The sequence below is a fragment of the Medicago truncatula genome, chromosome 4 (genome assembly GCF_003473485.1).
Source record: "Medicago truncatula cultivar Jemalong A17 chromosome 4, MtrunA17r5.0-ANR, whole genome shotgun sequence".
Taxonomy (NCBI): Eukaryota; Viridiplantae; Streptophyta; class Magnoliopsida; order Fabales; family Fabaceae; genus Medicago; species Medicago truncatula.
The window spans coordinates 4,793,935-4,811,953 of NC_053045.1; the positions used below are offsets into that span (position 1 = coordinate 4,793,935).

Here is an 18,019-nt window from a genome sequence, read left to right on the forward strand (position 1 = left end):
GTTTGTTATCAATGAAAATCATTTCATTAAGTCCACCTTCCTATTAATTGAATATGCATCCAAAGTTTTTTTTTGAAGTTATATCATCGATTACCAAATTATGTTAGTAAGTTAAATTCGTAAATCCTTTCTAACCATCATGATTCTTATTCCAATTAAACTTATTAACATTAATTCATCTTAATTACTCATTCCCCCCTCACCAAAGCCCCAAAACAGAAGCGAATTGACGTCAAAGGAATGCCCTGGAACGCCCGAGAGACCCCTTTGCACCCAGAACTGACATAACAACTTACATTGTTACTGTCATGCTCGCTTAGGGAACAAGGAGCTCGCCTAGCGAGACTCCCATGACAAAAAATGCCTAGAAACTCGCTGTTTTTATCGCTTAGCGAGCCGTAGGCTAGCTTAGCGAGCGTATTAGTACCAAAAACCCAAAAAATAAAAAATAAAAAAAATCCTATTTTGACCTCAAGATTGAACCTAAATCATAAAAAAGACCCTCGTTGTATAACACATGTCAAATAATACATTTAGTTACACATCTTAAAATAGTGCATTAAAAATAACAGTTTTGTACCTTAATAATATAAAACATAACCTAAATTTATGCATTGGTTAGTCGCTTATCTCATCTTAAACACTATATGCAAATTCAAAGATTAGTGTCACTTTAAAATTAAAAAAGTATATTAATAATTTATTATCTTAACCGTTGAAACCACTTTTTGATGACTATACAAATACAGAGGATTCCTTCACATCATTTCTCATGCTGATTAGATCAGTGTCTCAATCTCAGTCCTTTTAATCTCAAAATTCAGTGCCCTCACCACCAAAAATCGAATCAGAATTTAGAACAAACATTGAAGTAGATTCTCATGCCTCTCATCTCTTTCTTTCTCCTTTCAGAAAAAGACACAAACAAAAAAGCAACAAAAAACATTATTTCTTAGTACTTACTAGGTTGCTTCACTCTTCCACACACACACTACTTTTTATTTTTCTATATATATCATAAAGTATAAACCAAAACAACATTTTATATCCCTTTAAATAGTAACTAAAATAGCCTTTTATAGTTCAAAATCTCAAAGTCTCTTGAAACCAAAAATACATAAAAAACCAACTTTTATTCTTCTCTTTCACAGCTTTTTTCTGTGCCAATTGCTGGCTAGAGTCATTAAATAAGTAGCTTTTATTGTGATAAAGTTTTCAATCTTCAAAAGGGTAAGTCCTCATTCTGATTTTGTAACTTGATATTGTGATAAAATTGAATTTATTATTATTTTTTTTTGGAATTCTGGAAAGGAATTTTCAGTTATATGGATCTGGGGTTGTGTAATATAATGATCATGATTTTTGTCTCAAATAGTGTCACTTTTTATCTATTTCAGATCCACAAGGATTAAGACAGTGGCATTTTATTTTTGTGGATAACAAATACAATGTTGTCTCAAAACCAAGCAGAGGAAGCAATTGTTACAAACATGAATGAGACAGAACAAGAAGGTGGTTCAAGTTTAGAAGAAATAGCAGAAGACCAATCCATGTTCAATTTCAAAAGTTTCTTATGGCATGGTGGTTCTGTTTGGGATGCATGGTTTAGTTGTGCTTCAAATCAAGTAACTAATTATAAATTTCCACACAAAAAAAATACTAATTTTTTTTATTGATTTATGAAATTTTTTTTTTTTTAGTTTCATGATGATTTAATTCTAAAATAAATATAATTTTTTTTATAGGTGGCTCAAGTGTTGTTAACACTTCCATATTCTTTCTCTCAACTTGGTATGGTATCAGGCATAGTGTTTCAGATATTCTATGGACTTATTGGAAGCTGGACTGCTTATCTAATTAGTGTACTTTATGTTGAGTACCGTGCTAGAAAGGAAAAGGAAAATGTTAACTTCAAGAACCATGTCATCCAGGTTAGTTTTTTTTGTTTGGATTGAGCGAAAATGGTTAACGAGTTCTGGTTAAAGTTCAATAGATTGGGAGTATTGAAGTTTTAACCCTGATTAGAGCAATCATTTGTCACATTTCATTTACCTTTTATCTCATGTAGAGAGTATAGTGGTAATGGTCGCATAGTCATACTTGACACTATAGAGAATCGTAGTCACTAGTCAATTATTACTAATGTTTCCTCAATCACATTTGCAATGATATAAAAAACAAATAATACAATCATGCATTTATATGCAGTAATCAATCTCGATCGTTGATTTGAAATCAGACAATTCATATTACAAATAATACAATCATTTTTAAATAATCTCGACCTTCAATTTAGATTGAACAGTCGAGATTAAAAAATGTGCGACGTAGTAATAATTAACAACAAATCCATTTTTGGGTGTTGACATTTTTTATTAAAACTTTGGTTCTTCCATCATGCATATTTGTTTCTAATATAACTATTGAAACAATATTGTTTTTGTGGATTTCAGTGGTTTGAAGTTCTTGATGGATTACTAGGTAGATATTGGAAAGCATTGGGGTTAGCCTTCAATTGCACTTTTCTTCTCTTTGGATCTGTCATTCAGCTTATAGCATGTGCAAGGTAAGATCTTTACTTATTTTTTAAATGCAATTTGAGTAATAAAAAATAGGTTTTTATTTGAATAATTATTATATACTCTTTTTTTTCTTTCTAATGTTGATTGTTGTGATTACAATATGCAGTAATATATATTACATAAATGATAAATTGGACAAAAGGACTTGGACTTATATTTTTGGAGCTTGTTGTGCTACAACTGTGTTCATACCTTCATTCCATAATTATCGTATTTGGTCATTTCTTGGTCTTGGAATGACCACTTATACTGCTTGGTATATGGCTATAGCTGCTATAGTTAATGGCCAGGTAAATTAATTCTCTTCCTAGAGTTGCAAGTTGCAACAATTAATATTTAAAGAATTTTTTTTACTCAACAAAAGTTAAATATTAAAAGTGATCCAAGGTCAAATGGTTGAGTGTTGGATAGATATCAAATCACACTCTAGGATAAGAAAGTTGTCATCTTTTTTTTAGCAAGAAAAAAAAAAAAGTTGGACAGATATCTATGATGTATACTTCTCCGCTCCTAATTATAAATAAATTTAACTTTTTAATATGAACCACATACATCATTAATTGAATGAAACAAAAAAAATTAAATTTGTTTATAATTGGGAACGGAGGGAGTACATTTTAAGAGATCAAGATATAGAAAGAATAATACGATGAATTAATGATGTGATTGAAAAAAAGATGGAAAAAATGTGTTTAATAGATGTTCAGAAATAAAATAGTGTGCCAATATCATTGATCCAATATTAAGGTTTTAAATTGTGGACCACTGCATTAGAAGCTGTGCATGTCTAAGTTGGTGTTGATATTATTATATCTATACTTCATTAGTCTCAAAATAATTGTGTGTATTTTTTTTATGTTTCAAAATAATTGTCAGTTTCGAATACTAAAGACATCATTTACATCATTTATTCTTTTAATAGATGTAGACCTTGATTGAGAATATTTCAAACGAAAATCGGGAGCATTAATTCTCTCAAAAAAGTTTTTCATGTTTCTTGATCTCTACCTTTAAAATTCATCCTTTTCGATTAAGATTTTAATAGATTGTCATGCCACATGAGAGGATCCATTTTCGAAAATCAGATATACAATATGATGTTTTGATTTTTGCAAATCATGTTTACAGATAGAAAATGTGGTACACTCTGGTCCAACAAAGCTAGTGCTGTACTTCACTGGAGCCACTAACATACTCTACACATTCGGTGGACATGCTGTGACAGTGTAAGTAACACCAATATCTATTCTTTCTCATGTTTCTAATTGTTTTCTTCAATACTCATGGTTAGCATGAAAAGTTTTAGTTATAAAATTGGTTTGGTTGCAATTGAGTTAAAAGTAAAATAATTTATATCTGAAGTATTTTTACTAAAGTTAATGTAAATTGTTTAGCTCAATGTAAAATTACTTTTTATCAATTCCAGTCAAACCTATTCTAACAAAATTTGTCAAAAAATATTTCTGAGACAAAATTGATTTTTTTTCATGCTTCGTGTTCTAAAAGACTTTTTTTGATGACATATAACACCATAAATACCACTAGTTAGATAATTTAATTATTTAATCTTAAAATTCATAAAAAGAAAGTCGTTTGAAACACAAAACATGAACTTTTAAAAAAAATAATAATACAGATTAAAATTGAAAAGCAAAATATTCAAAGGACCAAAAATCAGAATGATATATTTAGAAAGACTAAAAACTTATTTATCCTTTTTTTTTTAATAAGTGAAATGAGAATTGATCATAGAGTATATGTGTAGTTAGTTTTTGTCATCAAACTGAACACAGTTCTAGTTTCATTAAGCCATAATCCTAATTTTAGAAATTTCAATGTATCCTTTTTCATTGCTATTATTTTTGTACCTATAAAGTGAACAATTATTGTGACATACACACACGTTTGCATTGCAGAGAGATTATGCATGCAATGTGGAAACCTCAAAAGTTCAAGTACATATATTTTCTGGCAACTTTGTACGTTTTCACATTAACGATTCCTTCAGCTGTTGCCGTTTACTGGGCTTTTGGTGATGAATTGTTAAACCATTCCAATGCTTTCTCTCTTCTTCCCAAAAATGGATTCCGTGATGCTGCCGTTATCCTCATGCTCATTCATCAGGTTAGCTTTTTAGTCATCATTGTGTAAAATGTCACATTTTAACAATCATGGCAAAACAATAAAAATATACAAGACATGGTTGTTCATTTTGGATTATCAAAAATATAAGTCAATCCTCGACCACATTATTTTCACCTTTAAATTAAATCATCCATCAAACTTTATTATGTTTCATCTGTAGGTGGAACATAATTAGATTTGATGGAACGATCTAATTTAAAGGTGGAAAAAATGATCTAATTTAAACTCATGTATTTGGTGGTCTAAACTAAATTGAATCTCTATAAGACAATATATGTATTGACACAAAAAAAAAATATAATAAAAAATGCTAAAATGAACTAGATTGTTCTAAGATAATTGATAATATATTATTTCTTCTTTTAAAAATAAAATCATGAACTTGGATCATTTTTTTTGTGAACAAGACATGGTTGTTCAATTTCTCTCATTCCCTCTCCCTCTTCATTAAAAATACAAAAATAATAGAGAGAGATGATCAAAAGTGTAAACATTGGGTTTGTATTTTAATTTTTTTCTTAAAAGAAGAAAGAAATATATACACTAAATTTATGAATAACACTTGCAAGGTATACTCAATTTTTTTTATATATATAATCTCTAAATTCATACAACAAAAATATAGTATAAACATTATGTTTATACCCATAATAACCTAGATTAATGCTGCATTTGTCAATTCTTTCTTTAGTTAGTCTATTGAAAAGTGTCTTTTTTTCACAAGGATATAACTTGTGTAGAACTTGCAAATTAGTTTTTCCTTTATAAAAATGAGCATTATTTTTTATTTTATTTTTTTGAAGAAAAGCACTATTGGTTTATATCATTTCAAAAAACTAACTTCAACTTTATCTTCCCTAAAATGAATGCAGTTCATCACATTTGGGTTTGCATGTACTCCATTATATTTTGTGTGGGAGAAGGTTATTGGGATGCATGATACAAAGAGTATTTGTTTGAGGGCACTTGTAAGATTACCGGTGGTGATACCTATATGGTTTTTGGCAATAATTTTCCCTTTCTTTGGACCCATAAACTCAGCTGTTGGGGCCTTACTTGTTACCTTCACTGTCTACATCATTCCTGCCTTAGCTCATATGCTCACTTATAGAACAGCTTCTGCTAGAAAGGTAAACCATTACCATCTTTAATCTTGATTGGGATTGAACTTGCATGTCATTACTTTAGTTATCTCCTTATATGATCCTCTAATATTATAATGACACACCTTTAATAAATAAATAAATAACAATGAAAAATCGGTGAGATTTCAATTCTCGCAATAAGAAAATCATACATTTGACGTAGCGACGCAATCAAGATGATTGGACGACCAAATTTTGACTTTGATAAATTTGCTCAGAAGTAGAAAGAGTCAAAATGCGAGTTGTCCGATTTTGTTTGTGGTACAAGTTTTGTAGCTAAAACTTGGATTCATATTTAGACCCATTTGTTTGCAGAGAAATTATTAGACCCTCTCCGACTTTGCCTATAAATAAACTCCGTTAGATAATCTGTTTGACAAACGCCTTTAGTGGTATCTTCCCTTTCGACTACGTTTTTTCCACCTACAAAATTGGAATTTGAATACCTTATTATCTAAGAAATTCAAGTTCAGCACTAAATTAAAACAATAGACTATTACTAGTGTTATGCCCCCACAACCATATCTTGTTTATGGTACTTGTACCCTACTATTAATGAGTGGGTTCAGAGTCAGATTAAGATATGTTACCCCAATTGAATTGCCCTCACTTATCCATAGGCATTATTGTGTGATCTCTTGCAAACATACGGTCACAACTCACTACTCATGTACTAGAAAAAAATAGGAGTAACAAATGTACAAAATCATTTAAGCCTTAGATTTGGAAATATTACAAGAAGAATTGAGGCAAGTAGTGGGTCATTTTCTTTTAGTTATTTGATGCAGTTGGATTATTGTACTATGCTTCATGCTGAGTTGGGGGGATTTGACTGGATCTTTGGTCTCTTCTTCCCCAAATAATTCATATAGGGAGGGAAAAGATGATTGAAATTTGACAAAAAATTTCATGGTATTAGAGGGGCCTCCTTTGATATAGAATTTAAACCCCATAGATACTTTTTTTTTACAATCTTGTTAAATCTCACTATTTGGCATAATTGTTGCTCCTTTTTTTGGGATTTTGTTTTTAGTAATACAATAGAAGTGGAAGGGACTAAAAGTTATCACATGTTTTGGTATGGGTAGGGTCACCAAGGCAATGTAAGACTTAAAAGTAACAAATCATGAAGTGGCAATTTGTTAAGTACCAAAAGATGAGATTGTAAATAAGGGATTGTCCTTACTTTTGGACGACCCTTGATTTGTAGGAACCGTATAAAAATTGATTTTGCTTATATTAATCATGATTTTAGTATGGCTAGACAATCCCTTTCTTTAAGACTCAAGTAGTTGTTACCTTTGAAATAATTCTAAATGTTTGATTATTAAGAATCAAAATTTATTATAACTTTTAATCTCGATTTTATTAAATTATAAGTTATTTTGATATGGATTCAAGAAATTACGTTATGTTATAAATCAAACTTGTTATATGACTGCAAACATTCATACATAAATTCATTTCATTCTCAAACTCAACTTTAACTATCAATTTTACAAAACAGAGTTTACAAAATTACGATTAACAAATATTCGTCCAATAAACACTAAATTTCTTTTACTCAATCACCAAAATCTATCAACTCAGGTACTTCCCATCCTATGCATCTTCTCACTCATTTGTTAAGAAAGGAAAACACTGAAAAGAAAGGAAAAATAAGAGAATTGGTCCAATGAACCATTATTTTCATCGTAACTTGCAATAGAAGTAATTACAAGTATTTATTGTATTTCAGTGATAGATCGGCATAAACTACCGTGATCTTCGCCTCACTCAATCATAACTAACTTTCCTAAACTTAAGAAAAGTAGTCACAACAGAATTTCTAAGTCTAAAATTGTCTTAAGCTTCAATTGCTTGTATCGCAAGTAACTGAGGACTATGATGCTCATCTTCTTCATTACTTAGTAAACTAGCTTCCATTTCCTTTGTGTCATGCTTTAACATTTTTTTCATTTTGCAGAATGCTGTTGAGAAGCCTCCTTCATTCCTACCAAGTTGGACAGCTGTATATGTCTTGAATGCCTTCATTGTGGTATGGGTTTTGGTTGTTGGATTTGGGTTTGGAGGATGGGCTAGTATGACCAACTTTATAAGACAAATTGATACATTTGGGCTTTTTGCTAAATGCTACCAATGCAAACCCCCAACACCACCTCAAGCACCATCCCCTCATGCACGTCATTAGAGTCAGCTAATTACATAATCACTTCAACATAGTAAAGTTTAGCTACAATCTTATTTCTTCAATACATTGTATTATACATGAGGGAGAATGGTAAATAATTTCCCCCTTTATTTCATGTATGATGGTTGGGTTTTGCATAGTTTGTCCCATTTTTCTTATATATTTATTCACTCCTTTAAGATTAGTTGAACAAAAATAGTGTATTAAGTGTTGCAATAACTTTTCTATGGAATGAATAGGTCAGTTAAGTTAGTGTATCTTTGATTTATTTAATGTAAATTGACCTGTTTCCGTACTTTCATGTAACAATGAATTAACAAATAAATTTAATGTTAAAAATTATGTTTGTTGACAAAAGTTTTGGATTCTAACTTCATGTTCCCTTCAAGAAAAAAAAAGAACTTCATCTTGAAATTTATTTGATCATTAATAATAAATATGTCAAAATCAATTTTATACTTTTAAAATCACTTTTATGTATCTCTCAAAGGAAAATCAAAGTATTAGCTTTGTTAGGAATTAATTCAAAATTAGTCAACTAATAAGCTTGCTTGTTGTACAAGCAACAACTTTTGTAGGATTATTAATTTTTTTGTTATGACAGTTAGATGGTAGTTAGAGTTGTTATGATGCACATGTGTGTGTGAACTAACTCACATCAATTGTGAATATAAGTGATTACAAGTAAATAAACAAAGTAGTGAAGTGTGTGATTTGCACACATAAACTCTCTCCCTATTCTTTCTCTCCCATTACTCTAATCTTCTTCAACCTAAGTGAAAATTGTGGTTGAGTGCAAATACAGAAAACTTCAGTGAGTTTCATCTTGTTCCAATATCTGGTATCAGGACCTATTTGAATCACAAAGATTCATCAATGGCTACAAACCCAATCAGAAAGTTCCCTGCAAATCTTCCTATTATACTCAATGGGAAGAACTACGATAATTGGAGCAAGTAAATGAAGGTGATGTTTGGATTCCAAGACATTTGAGATTTGGTGCAAAAATAGGTTAGCCCCCATTAGTGGCCATGCGACAAATGAAGAGGGCCGAAGTGTTCTAAAAGGTGATATAGCCAAGTGATATTACCTTTTATAGTTAAGTACTCGTGAGCAATTTTTCTTTTTTTGGAATGGAAGAGGGACGAAGTACATCTATGATTTTGCCTCCGGTCATCAAGTGCCTTTTTTGGTATTAACCCGGGTCTGGTAATCCGGAGTTCGGTCGTAAAGTAATCATAACCTAATCAAGAATTATCCTACTCGGAAATCAAACTCAGATTTTCCCAAACGATATATGGTCAAGTTTTAACTCAATCACACAATCAATACATCTATGATTGTTGGGTCGAGATCAAAGGATGCATATATCAAACTAGATATTTTATATTTTAAATAAACTTAAATCTGCATTGAATTTTGAATTGTTTGATCTTAATTCAATGGTTATAAATATACTACGTGTACGTATGAATGCGTGGAAATTCAATTTCATCAGATTCCCAAGACCAACCATCTGCTATTAAGCTGTTTATTAAAACACGGCTTATTGACCTACTTACCTTGTACACGGTCATGAGCTGTGAGAGTGACCCTAGCCGGAAAAGTTTTTTTTTTTTTTTTTTGACAAACCTAACCGGAAAAGGTTGATTAGGTGTGTTTACTGTTTTCTTTTGGGAAGTTTCCTTGCATGATATTAGTGTTCTCTTGCAAGTTTAATATACCAATTTTTTTTTTTTAAAATTTAATTAATGTTGGTTATTGTTAGAGACTAAACAAACAGTGCTAGCAAGTAGCAACAAGAGATTTTTAATTTTTTAAAAAGGAAAAAAGTTCCAACAAACAGTATATGTATTGACGACTTTTTTTTCGTAAGTAATTTATTGGTTAAAAATTCACCTCTTTAGATGAATAGGTGAAAAATCCAGGATACAAACCCTAACCACTATATTATATATAAGAGTGTGCAATGTTCAAATTGAGCTAATATCGAGTTATTAAATATTACTCGTTACATCTTCTATTATATGTCAATTTAAAAAAGATATTTCTGTTTTATTACATAACAATATCCAATGTAAGAGTAGGATGCAAAAGTTTCCTCGAAATGGGACGTGCACAATTTTTAACTATATATTTAGCTTTTTGTTTTTTGAGTAAATATTTAGCATCAACCAATATCAATATCAATATTATAATAAAGCCTCTTATTTAATATAAACCCTGAAATGCATGTCCTTAAACAAGCAATAACATTCCGAATTAAACCCATAGTGATTTGCCGATACACCTATTTCATAATTCAATAAGTTAACAATCATTTTTATGTAATAAAGAGATGTCTATTGACTTTTATATTTTAAAAAATATCATTTCATAAGAAAAAACATCATTTCATCATTTATATAAGAATCATACTAATTTTTTTTAACATTTTATCCAAAAAATAATCAATATTCAATATTATGAGTATTAAAAATTAAAAAATTTTGAATTTTGATTTGCCGACACTTTTGAAAAATAAAATATAATTATTATAATTGTAACTAATAGAAAAAATATTTTTCTAAGAAAAAAATATTCATTAAACTATTCATTTAATATATGGGTGTACCGGTACACTCAATTTTTTTTGAGTGTACCGTAGAAATTGCCTATATATATATATATATATATATATATATATATATATATATATATATATATATATATAATATTTCTATAACAAATAACAAATATATCTCTATAACAAATATATTTCTATAACATATATATTTCTACACCAAATAAGAAATATATTTCTACACCATATAACATATATATTTTTACACAAAATAACAAATATATTTCTACACCAGATAACATATATATTTCTACACCAAAATAACATATATATTTCTACACCAGATAACATATATATTTCTACACCAAATAACATATGTATTATATTAATAAATACCAACATATAACATAACAAAATATCACTCATCAAAATAAATCGACTAAATTATAAAAAGACATCTAAACTCAATAAAATAAATAAATAAATAATAAAATAGGGCGTTACAAGTAGCCTTAGAAATGAGAGAGTGTGCCAAGGAAGAAGAAGGCATAGAGCCCTGTCCCTGTTGAACAGAAGTCCCAGCATGCCTAATAAGAGTATTACCGAGATATGCCGACTATATGATATTCTAGAGTTGAAAAGTGTGTACTTCAGTACTTGGATAGAGGCTATGAGTTAGCTTTTATAATTGTGAATTAAGGTTTTGGGGTCCCTTAAACCCTAGTCAAGATAGTTGGTTCAATGGAAACATAACAACATATATAGCAAGTTGACATAAGATCCAAAATAAATGCTTTAGATCTCTCTGAGTGGCCTTGATTCAGTGCATTTAGGGCGAGTCCATGAGATAAATTTTTTAGTAGCTAGTGACTTGAGAGGACACAATCCATTGAAGAAATGAGCCTTGACCCAATCGGGAACAAATCAAACTTTGTGATTCTGCTAGTCAACCACCGAAGCATTTTTGTTCATGAAATACACTTGTAACCAATTTTCATTACTCACATTCCTTAAATCTCAAAAGCCCTCTCATTTTAGAAGGCAATAAAACAATCATAGAAACAAGAGTAATGATAAAGTGCACAACCCTTTTTTTTCGTCTCAAGCGCACGACATAATTTTGTAGTAACAATACCACAACACAAATCATAATTGGAAATGGATCCCACATAAACTCAACATCAAATCCCTTTTGCCAACAGTCGATCAATCGAAGTCCCCGTCTTTATCCACATGCACGTTTCTTTGTTCCAAAGGCAACATTTTCTTTTTTCTTCTTCTCTTCAATTTTAATAATCATGCAAATCGTTCTACCAATTTTTGTTTTTGTTTTTTTGGTTTTACGAAGAATGACAAATACATGTTCACTATGCTGCAGATTTTTCATTAACGAAACCCTATACCAAAAATTTTGGGGATATTATGAATTTCAGCAGTGTTATACGTCCCAAATAATGTTTCGGGTAATTTCACGAGCGTGTGTATTTCAAATTTTAGAAGCCAAACTTCATAAGTCTTGTGGAAAACATGTGGGCCAGGGGTGAATACATGTGGGCCAGAGGTTATACTCAGCCACTCAGAATTATTCCTGAGCAATTCTTGATGTAATGATTCGCTTTACTTAGCATTATTGATTTCAGCAGTACTATATGTCCCGGATAATGTTTCGGGAAATTTCACGAGTGTGTGTATTTTTAGTTTTATTAATAGTTGCTAAAGTACTTGCTACCCCTATTTGATTCTGGCTTGATGGGTCCACACTTATCTGAATGAATCAGTTCCAGTTTCATAGTTGCTCTCCAATTATATTTATTAGGGATGGCATCTCTGTGTTTCTTTCTTATCAATGAATCTTTGCAAGTTTTCTCTATTTATTTCAGAGTAGTTAACCTTTGCACAATTTCTTTCTTTATTAAAGTGTTTAACCCTTTCCAACTTAGGTGCCTATATCAGCAATACACAACAGGTGAGCATCATCTTGTTTCACCACCTTCAAGAATATAGGTAGACTTACTGGTGCAAATATGTCATACATTTTGTTTAATTACATCTGTGTAGACATGACTATTCCTCTTTCTTCATCATACACTTTACAAGTATCATTTTTTCATACAATGGTGAGATTCTTCTATTGAATTTATGCAATGCTTAAAATTTATTTCTAAGGTCAAGAAAGTAGTATACATTGGTTATGACCTGAATCTTACTACCCATGCATAGCTTCAAATTCATATTTCCTATAAGGCTATAACTGGCGAAGTGGAGTCATCACCTAGTTTTATTGACTGTCTAAAACTATCATCAAAGTCAAATAGAAAATCCTTAATACCTACCATATGATTGCATATATGGGAAACACGTGCTAACCGTAAGATTTATTATTGCAAAAAAAAAACACATTCGAAGATCTCAAACACATGCTTATTAATAGAGTGGAATGGAATAAAATAGATTATTAAGATTTCAACTCAAACATACTTTAAAGGTCTGCCATCTGCAACTTCAATTTGCTTTGTGCAAGTAATTCGCGCCCTTTCTTGCTTAGAATTTCTGCTTGAAGCATCATAAGCGCACCTCTATAAGCCATCCGCCCCGCCAACTCGATCTCATCTTTATCTTTTTTTAAAAACTTCATGAGAACTGATGCATCATATATTTCAATGGCCTCATCAATTGAGAGATTCTCATCACTCTTTGACAGAAATTTTAATCTTTCCTTAATGGTTCCCCAAACCTCATCATATATCGCTCCGTTTTTGGGCCGGGTGTATAGTTCAACTACTGCCTCTCGGCTCAATGAGTTAAGGTCAATGTCTTCCTCTAGTCTCAATGACTCAAGGTCAATGTCAGATCCTTCATGTTGCAATTGTTCTTCTACACACAGAAAAACATAATTAGGTTGATCTAATTTGTTATTGCAATAGTAGTATACATACTCCAATTTTTCTCCTTCCTTGAAAAGTTTTGTTTTTTTTTTGGTACAAAAAAGAGGGCAGAGCCCTTATTGATTAATCTTTAACAATGATAACATGAAAAATTAGTCATATATAATTATTCCGCTAAAAGGACAAATAGAAGTTAATTATAATTATAATTCACCTGATAGCACATTCATTTGATTGGCCAGTCCACTATTGAAGTCTGATGTATCGCGTTCATTTTCACTCCAATTTTTGTCCTTACTTGACAATGCGAATGAAAATGGTTGTCTGTCGCTGAAAACTCAAACTTTGGCATTTTAAATAGTGAAGGAAGACATTTTAAACGAACTATTAAAACGAATTCATAGTTGCACCCTTATTATTTTTAATAAAATATTACATTTATTTATCTTTTTAATTCCCTAAAATAAAAGATAAAATTTCCTAAAATAAATTAAAAGATAAAATGTGACAATATTTTTAGAAGAAATTATAATTAAATAGTAATGGAAAAAATAAACCATCAATTTGGTCCATGTACTATCATTATCTTTTCAATTTAGTCACTAAACTATAAAAATATATAATAAATAGTGTTTATAAACTATTATTGATCCATCAAACTAGTTTCTCATTTTTATAAAAATAAAGTAAAAAATGATTATTCAAACGGGACCGTTTTGATTGACTACAAATAGTTTATAAACTGCTTATTATAGTTTTATAGCTTAAAACTAAACTGTTCTAAAAAAAAAAATAGTTTAAGACTAAATTGCCGAGAGAATAATAATTTAACAACCAGATCGATGGTTTATTCTAATGGAAAATATACCTGTTGTTGGAATCCGTATGATTAAGTAACTTATTACTAAGTAGCATTTGATGCACGGTATAACCGAAAGAGTCACTTCCATCATCGCTTTGATATGTACACAAAACAAGGCATATTATTAGTCCTATAGTACTTATGTATACTATATACCGTTGTTAATTTAGAATCAAATCTCATGTCAATAGATTTAGATGCGTGCATAAAAAAAAAATGGTAATCAAAATTAAAGTATCTTTAAGCAATAACAATAATAGATTTAGATAGGTCAAATGCATCTAAAGGTCTTTAAGTTTTTCATTTTTTCTAAAGTAGTCCTTTAAGTTTCAAAGGTCCTAAACAAGTCCTTTTAGTTTTTGAATCGTTTCAAACAAGTCCTATTGTAGATAACATAGTTGGTAATTGCTTCCTTAAACTCATCTTTGATACCAAATCTGGCTCCTAACACCCACTTAAAATTAGTCATCTTTTTAGGCATGACAAATGGTGGATAATGCTCTTTGTTGCTATCATCTGAATCATCACCATCATCCTCTAAAATGACTTGTTTGGAACGATTCAAAAACTAAAAAGATTTGTTTGAGACTTTTAAAACTTAAAGGACGACTTTAGGAAAAACGAAAAAACTTAAAGGACCTTTTAGATGCATTTGACCATTTAGATATAATCTAATAACCAAATGTAAAACAACACTCACAAGCAAACAAAAAATAAAAGATAAAGAGAGTAGAATAATAATTTTTGATTTGTTTTTACTTGCCTTCCGATTGAACTACAGATTACCAAAGTCCATAGAGTTAGGTTAACAAAAAAAACCATAAACCATATAAATAGATATGTTTTGCTAATGGTTTTTTAATTTTATGTTAAATAAATACATCGTTCTCCTTGTTTTACTTACTTTAATTTTCCTCCTTCCTTTCAATAAAATCTACAAATTTTAAGTGATTAGGCTCAAATAGTTAATGTACTTCAACAAATGACGAATCGTCAGAAAAAACCATATTCGATTTCGGCTTGAACAATCTTTTATTAGATTATACTTAACTAGCAACACAACTCCAAACTACCAACGTCTTGCTCCCCTGAGAACAAGGAGGTTAACACCAAAAAATAAAAAATAAAAAAAAAATACAAATCTTTTCCAACATCATTATTGTCCTTGTTCCAGGGAGAAGCTCCACCATCATTCCATAGTTGTTATCGTTCACCACTATCATCCTCATCCATGCAGTGTTGGTGTAAGCCCTAGAGGCCAATAGTTTATGTTAAACTTATCTTATGTATCATGACTTTTATTATTGAATAATATATGACACTCTTTAGAATAGATAGTTCGTGTAATAATATATTAAGTGTGACTTAGTCATGAGAATACTTTATCATAAAGAACGTTATTCTTAAATGTATCCGTAGTTAAGCTTTAATATGAATTAGGATAATAATAAAGCGTCGAGACTATTATGTATGTTGACTGATAATCGCATCTCATGGGTTATAGATATGAGATATTAAGTCTATACATAGGTATAAATATTAGGAGTAATATTTATACTGGACAGACCCACCGTGAGAATACTACATAGTAAGTTATGAGATTGTCATAAGATATTCTCACAATGATAATAGTGTATATCGCTCTTTGACCTAAAACCACTATGATCCCTAGATGTGGACTCAAGTACTTTGTTGCCATTCTATAACCATAACGTTGGTTGATGGGTACTTGATGAATCATGCTGAGGGACATGAGTGTCCTAGATGGGATTTGTCCCTCCTCATAAACAGGAGATATATCTTTAGACCTCTTGATGAAATATGACTGTAAAATTGCATGGCCGTGCCGAACTAAGTCAATATGGGATATTGGACTTATTCGTTATTCAGTATATTTTGTAATCAAGAAATATAAACATTGATCTATACAAGGGTGACAATATCTATGCCTTGGGATCAATAAAGATATCAAGACAAAGGAGTAATTGTACACATAATTATTATCATGGAAAAGGTTTCGTTAGATCACTTGACATTCTTGTCACTTGGATAGCAATGATGTGTTGCTAGATACCGCTCATTGTTTATAGTATTAAATATTAGATTTAATATTATTTCCAACGTGACTAGAACCTATAAGGCCACACACAAAGAACAGTCAAAAGAGAAATATATAAGTATGACTTATATAGGGGGTGCGTTTAGTAAATAACGCTAATTAGTTATAAGAATTACTAAACACGTTATTGGGCTTACTGAAGCCCAATAGTGACTTCTGACTTGCAGAGCACATAAGGAGTTCTATAAATAGAACCCTAGTGCTGAAGTTTGAGGTTGCACGTTGTTTGGAGAAACCCTAGCTCTCTGAAACTTCTAATTCCTTGGCTAGCACCGAGCTTTGGAGGAGCACTGTTCGTGGGGACTTGCTAGAGGCAATTTGCTGCTTGCTTTGTTGTGATCGTGATTCCAGTTTTCAGTTTCCAGCTTTCAGATTTCACATTTCGAGGTAACAATCGAATCACTGATTCATGTGTAATTCGTAATGATCAAAGGAAAGAAAATTGAAATTTTTTATTCGCTGCTTATTCTATTATGATTCGATTTTCCTTCATGCACTCATGCCTTTTCATCTCCCTGCTTAATTTCTGTTATTTTACTTCACATATTTTTGAAAAATTGTGATTTCATTTTCAATGATTTTCTCTATTTCAATGATGGCAATTCTTATAGCCAACTAAATAATGAATTCACCATTTAATGTTTTTCTCAGTTTATATTCCTTGATTTTTTTATGCTGTCAAAAGTATAGATTGAAACTTAACTCATAATTTTAACTCAAAACTAAAACTCAACTGAATCTTATTTTAAGTTGTGAAAATTTAGAAAACTACCCTAAACAGGGCCTAACAAGATATGAGATATAAGATTCAACACAAAACCAATAACGAAAATCCGAACTCTACATAATAACATTGAAGGTAGAACAAAAAATTCACGAAATAGAGTTGAATTTAAAGTTTCTAATATTTAAAAATTAAAGGTGCAAAAATATACCTGAAAGACATGTCTATTGTTTGAATTGAACCACCGTGGGATATCTACGAAATCTATCACAATCTGCAAGGAAGATTCACTTATATCATCACTATGGGTTCGAAAATTCGTTGCTTGTTTAAGGACATGTATTATTGTGTTTCATCATTTATATTAACGAGAAGACTTTTTCTTTTGTGTGGTGTATGTATGAACGAGAAGGCTATAAATATAAATAATATGCGTGGAAATTTTTTATTGGGTATAAAGAATATGCACGGACGTGTATTGTATGTTTACACAACCATCCAATTAAAATCAATCATTTTGACAGTGTATTTTATTTACAAAGGCTACATAAATAATTAAAATCTGTACACATGCAATTCTATTTTGGACAAGAACATGTATAATATTCTATTTTTATGAATCAAATTTTTCCAATATTTAAGAACATGCAATTATGTGGGATAACTATTGCAATTAAAAAAGGCAGAGGAGGACCTACGAAAACTATTAGAGAAATCATTAGAAATATTTTAGAGGTCAATAAGTTGGATCTAAATTTGGTTTATGATAGAACACTAAGGCGTAATTTGATCCATGTAGCCAA

At 30.5% G+C, this 18,019-nt stretch overlaps 2 protein-coding genes across 3 annotated transcripts; one reads left to right on the forward strand and one right to left on the reverse strand.

Moving 5' to 3' along the window:
* The first annotated feature begins 795 nt into the window (after window positions 1-795).
* On the forward strand, window positions 796-8,317 carry LOC25494399 (auxin transporter-like protein 4). The gene is made up of 9 exons (NM_001425048.1): window positions 796-1,230; window positions 1,398-1,625; window positions 1,746-1,931; window positions 2,454-2,566; window positions 2,689-2,872; window positions 3,711-3,808; window positions 4,499-4,706; window positions 5,600-5,857; window positions 7,839-8,317. The coding sequence occupies exons 2-9, from the start codon at window positions 1,449-1,451 to the stop codon at window positions 8,061-8,063; spliced, it is 1,449 nt and encodes a 482-aa protein (NP_001411977.1). The 5' UTR covers window positions 796-1,230; window positions 1,398-1,448; the 3' UTR covers window positions 8,064-8,317.
* A 4,561-nt stretch (window positions 8,318-12,878) lies between these two features.
* LOC11417887 (uncharacterized) lies at window positions 12,879-17,621 on the reverse strand. Of its 2 annotated transcripts, none has more exons than XM_024783007.2 (4): window positions 17,428-17,621; window positions 14,380-14,466; window positions 13,726-13,841; window positions 12,879-13,497 (listed from the first exon to the last, which is right to left on the reverse strand). In XM_024783007.2, the coding sequence occupies exons 1-4, from the start codon at window positions 17,436-17,438 to the stop codon at window positions 13,106-13,108; spliced, it is 606 nt and encodes a 201-aa protein (XP_024638775.1). In that variant the 5' UTR covers window positions 17,439-17,621; the 3' UTR covers window positions 12,879-13,105. The 2 variants fall into 2 exon arrangements, with proteins under 2 accessions (XP_024638775.1, XP_003604631.1); XM_003604583.4 differs by having other exon boundaries at window positions 12,879-13,500; window positions 17,428-17,618.
* Between the last annotated feature and the right edge of the window lie 398 nt (window positions 17,622-18,019).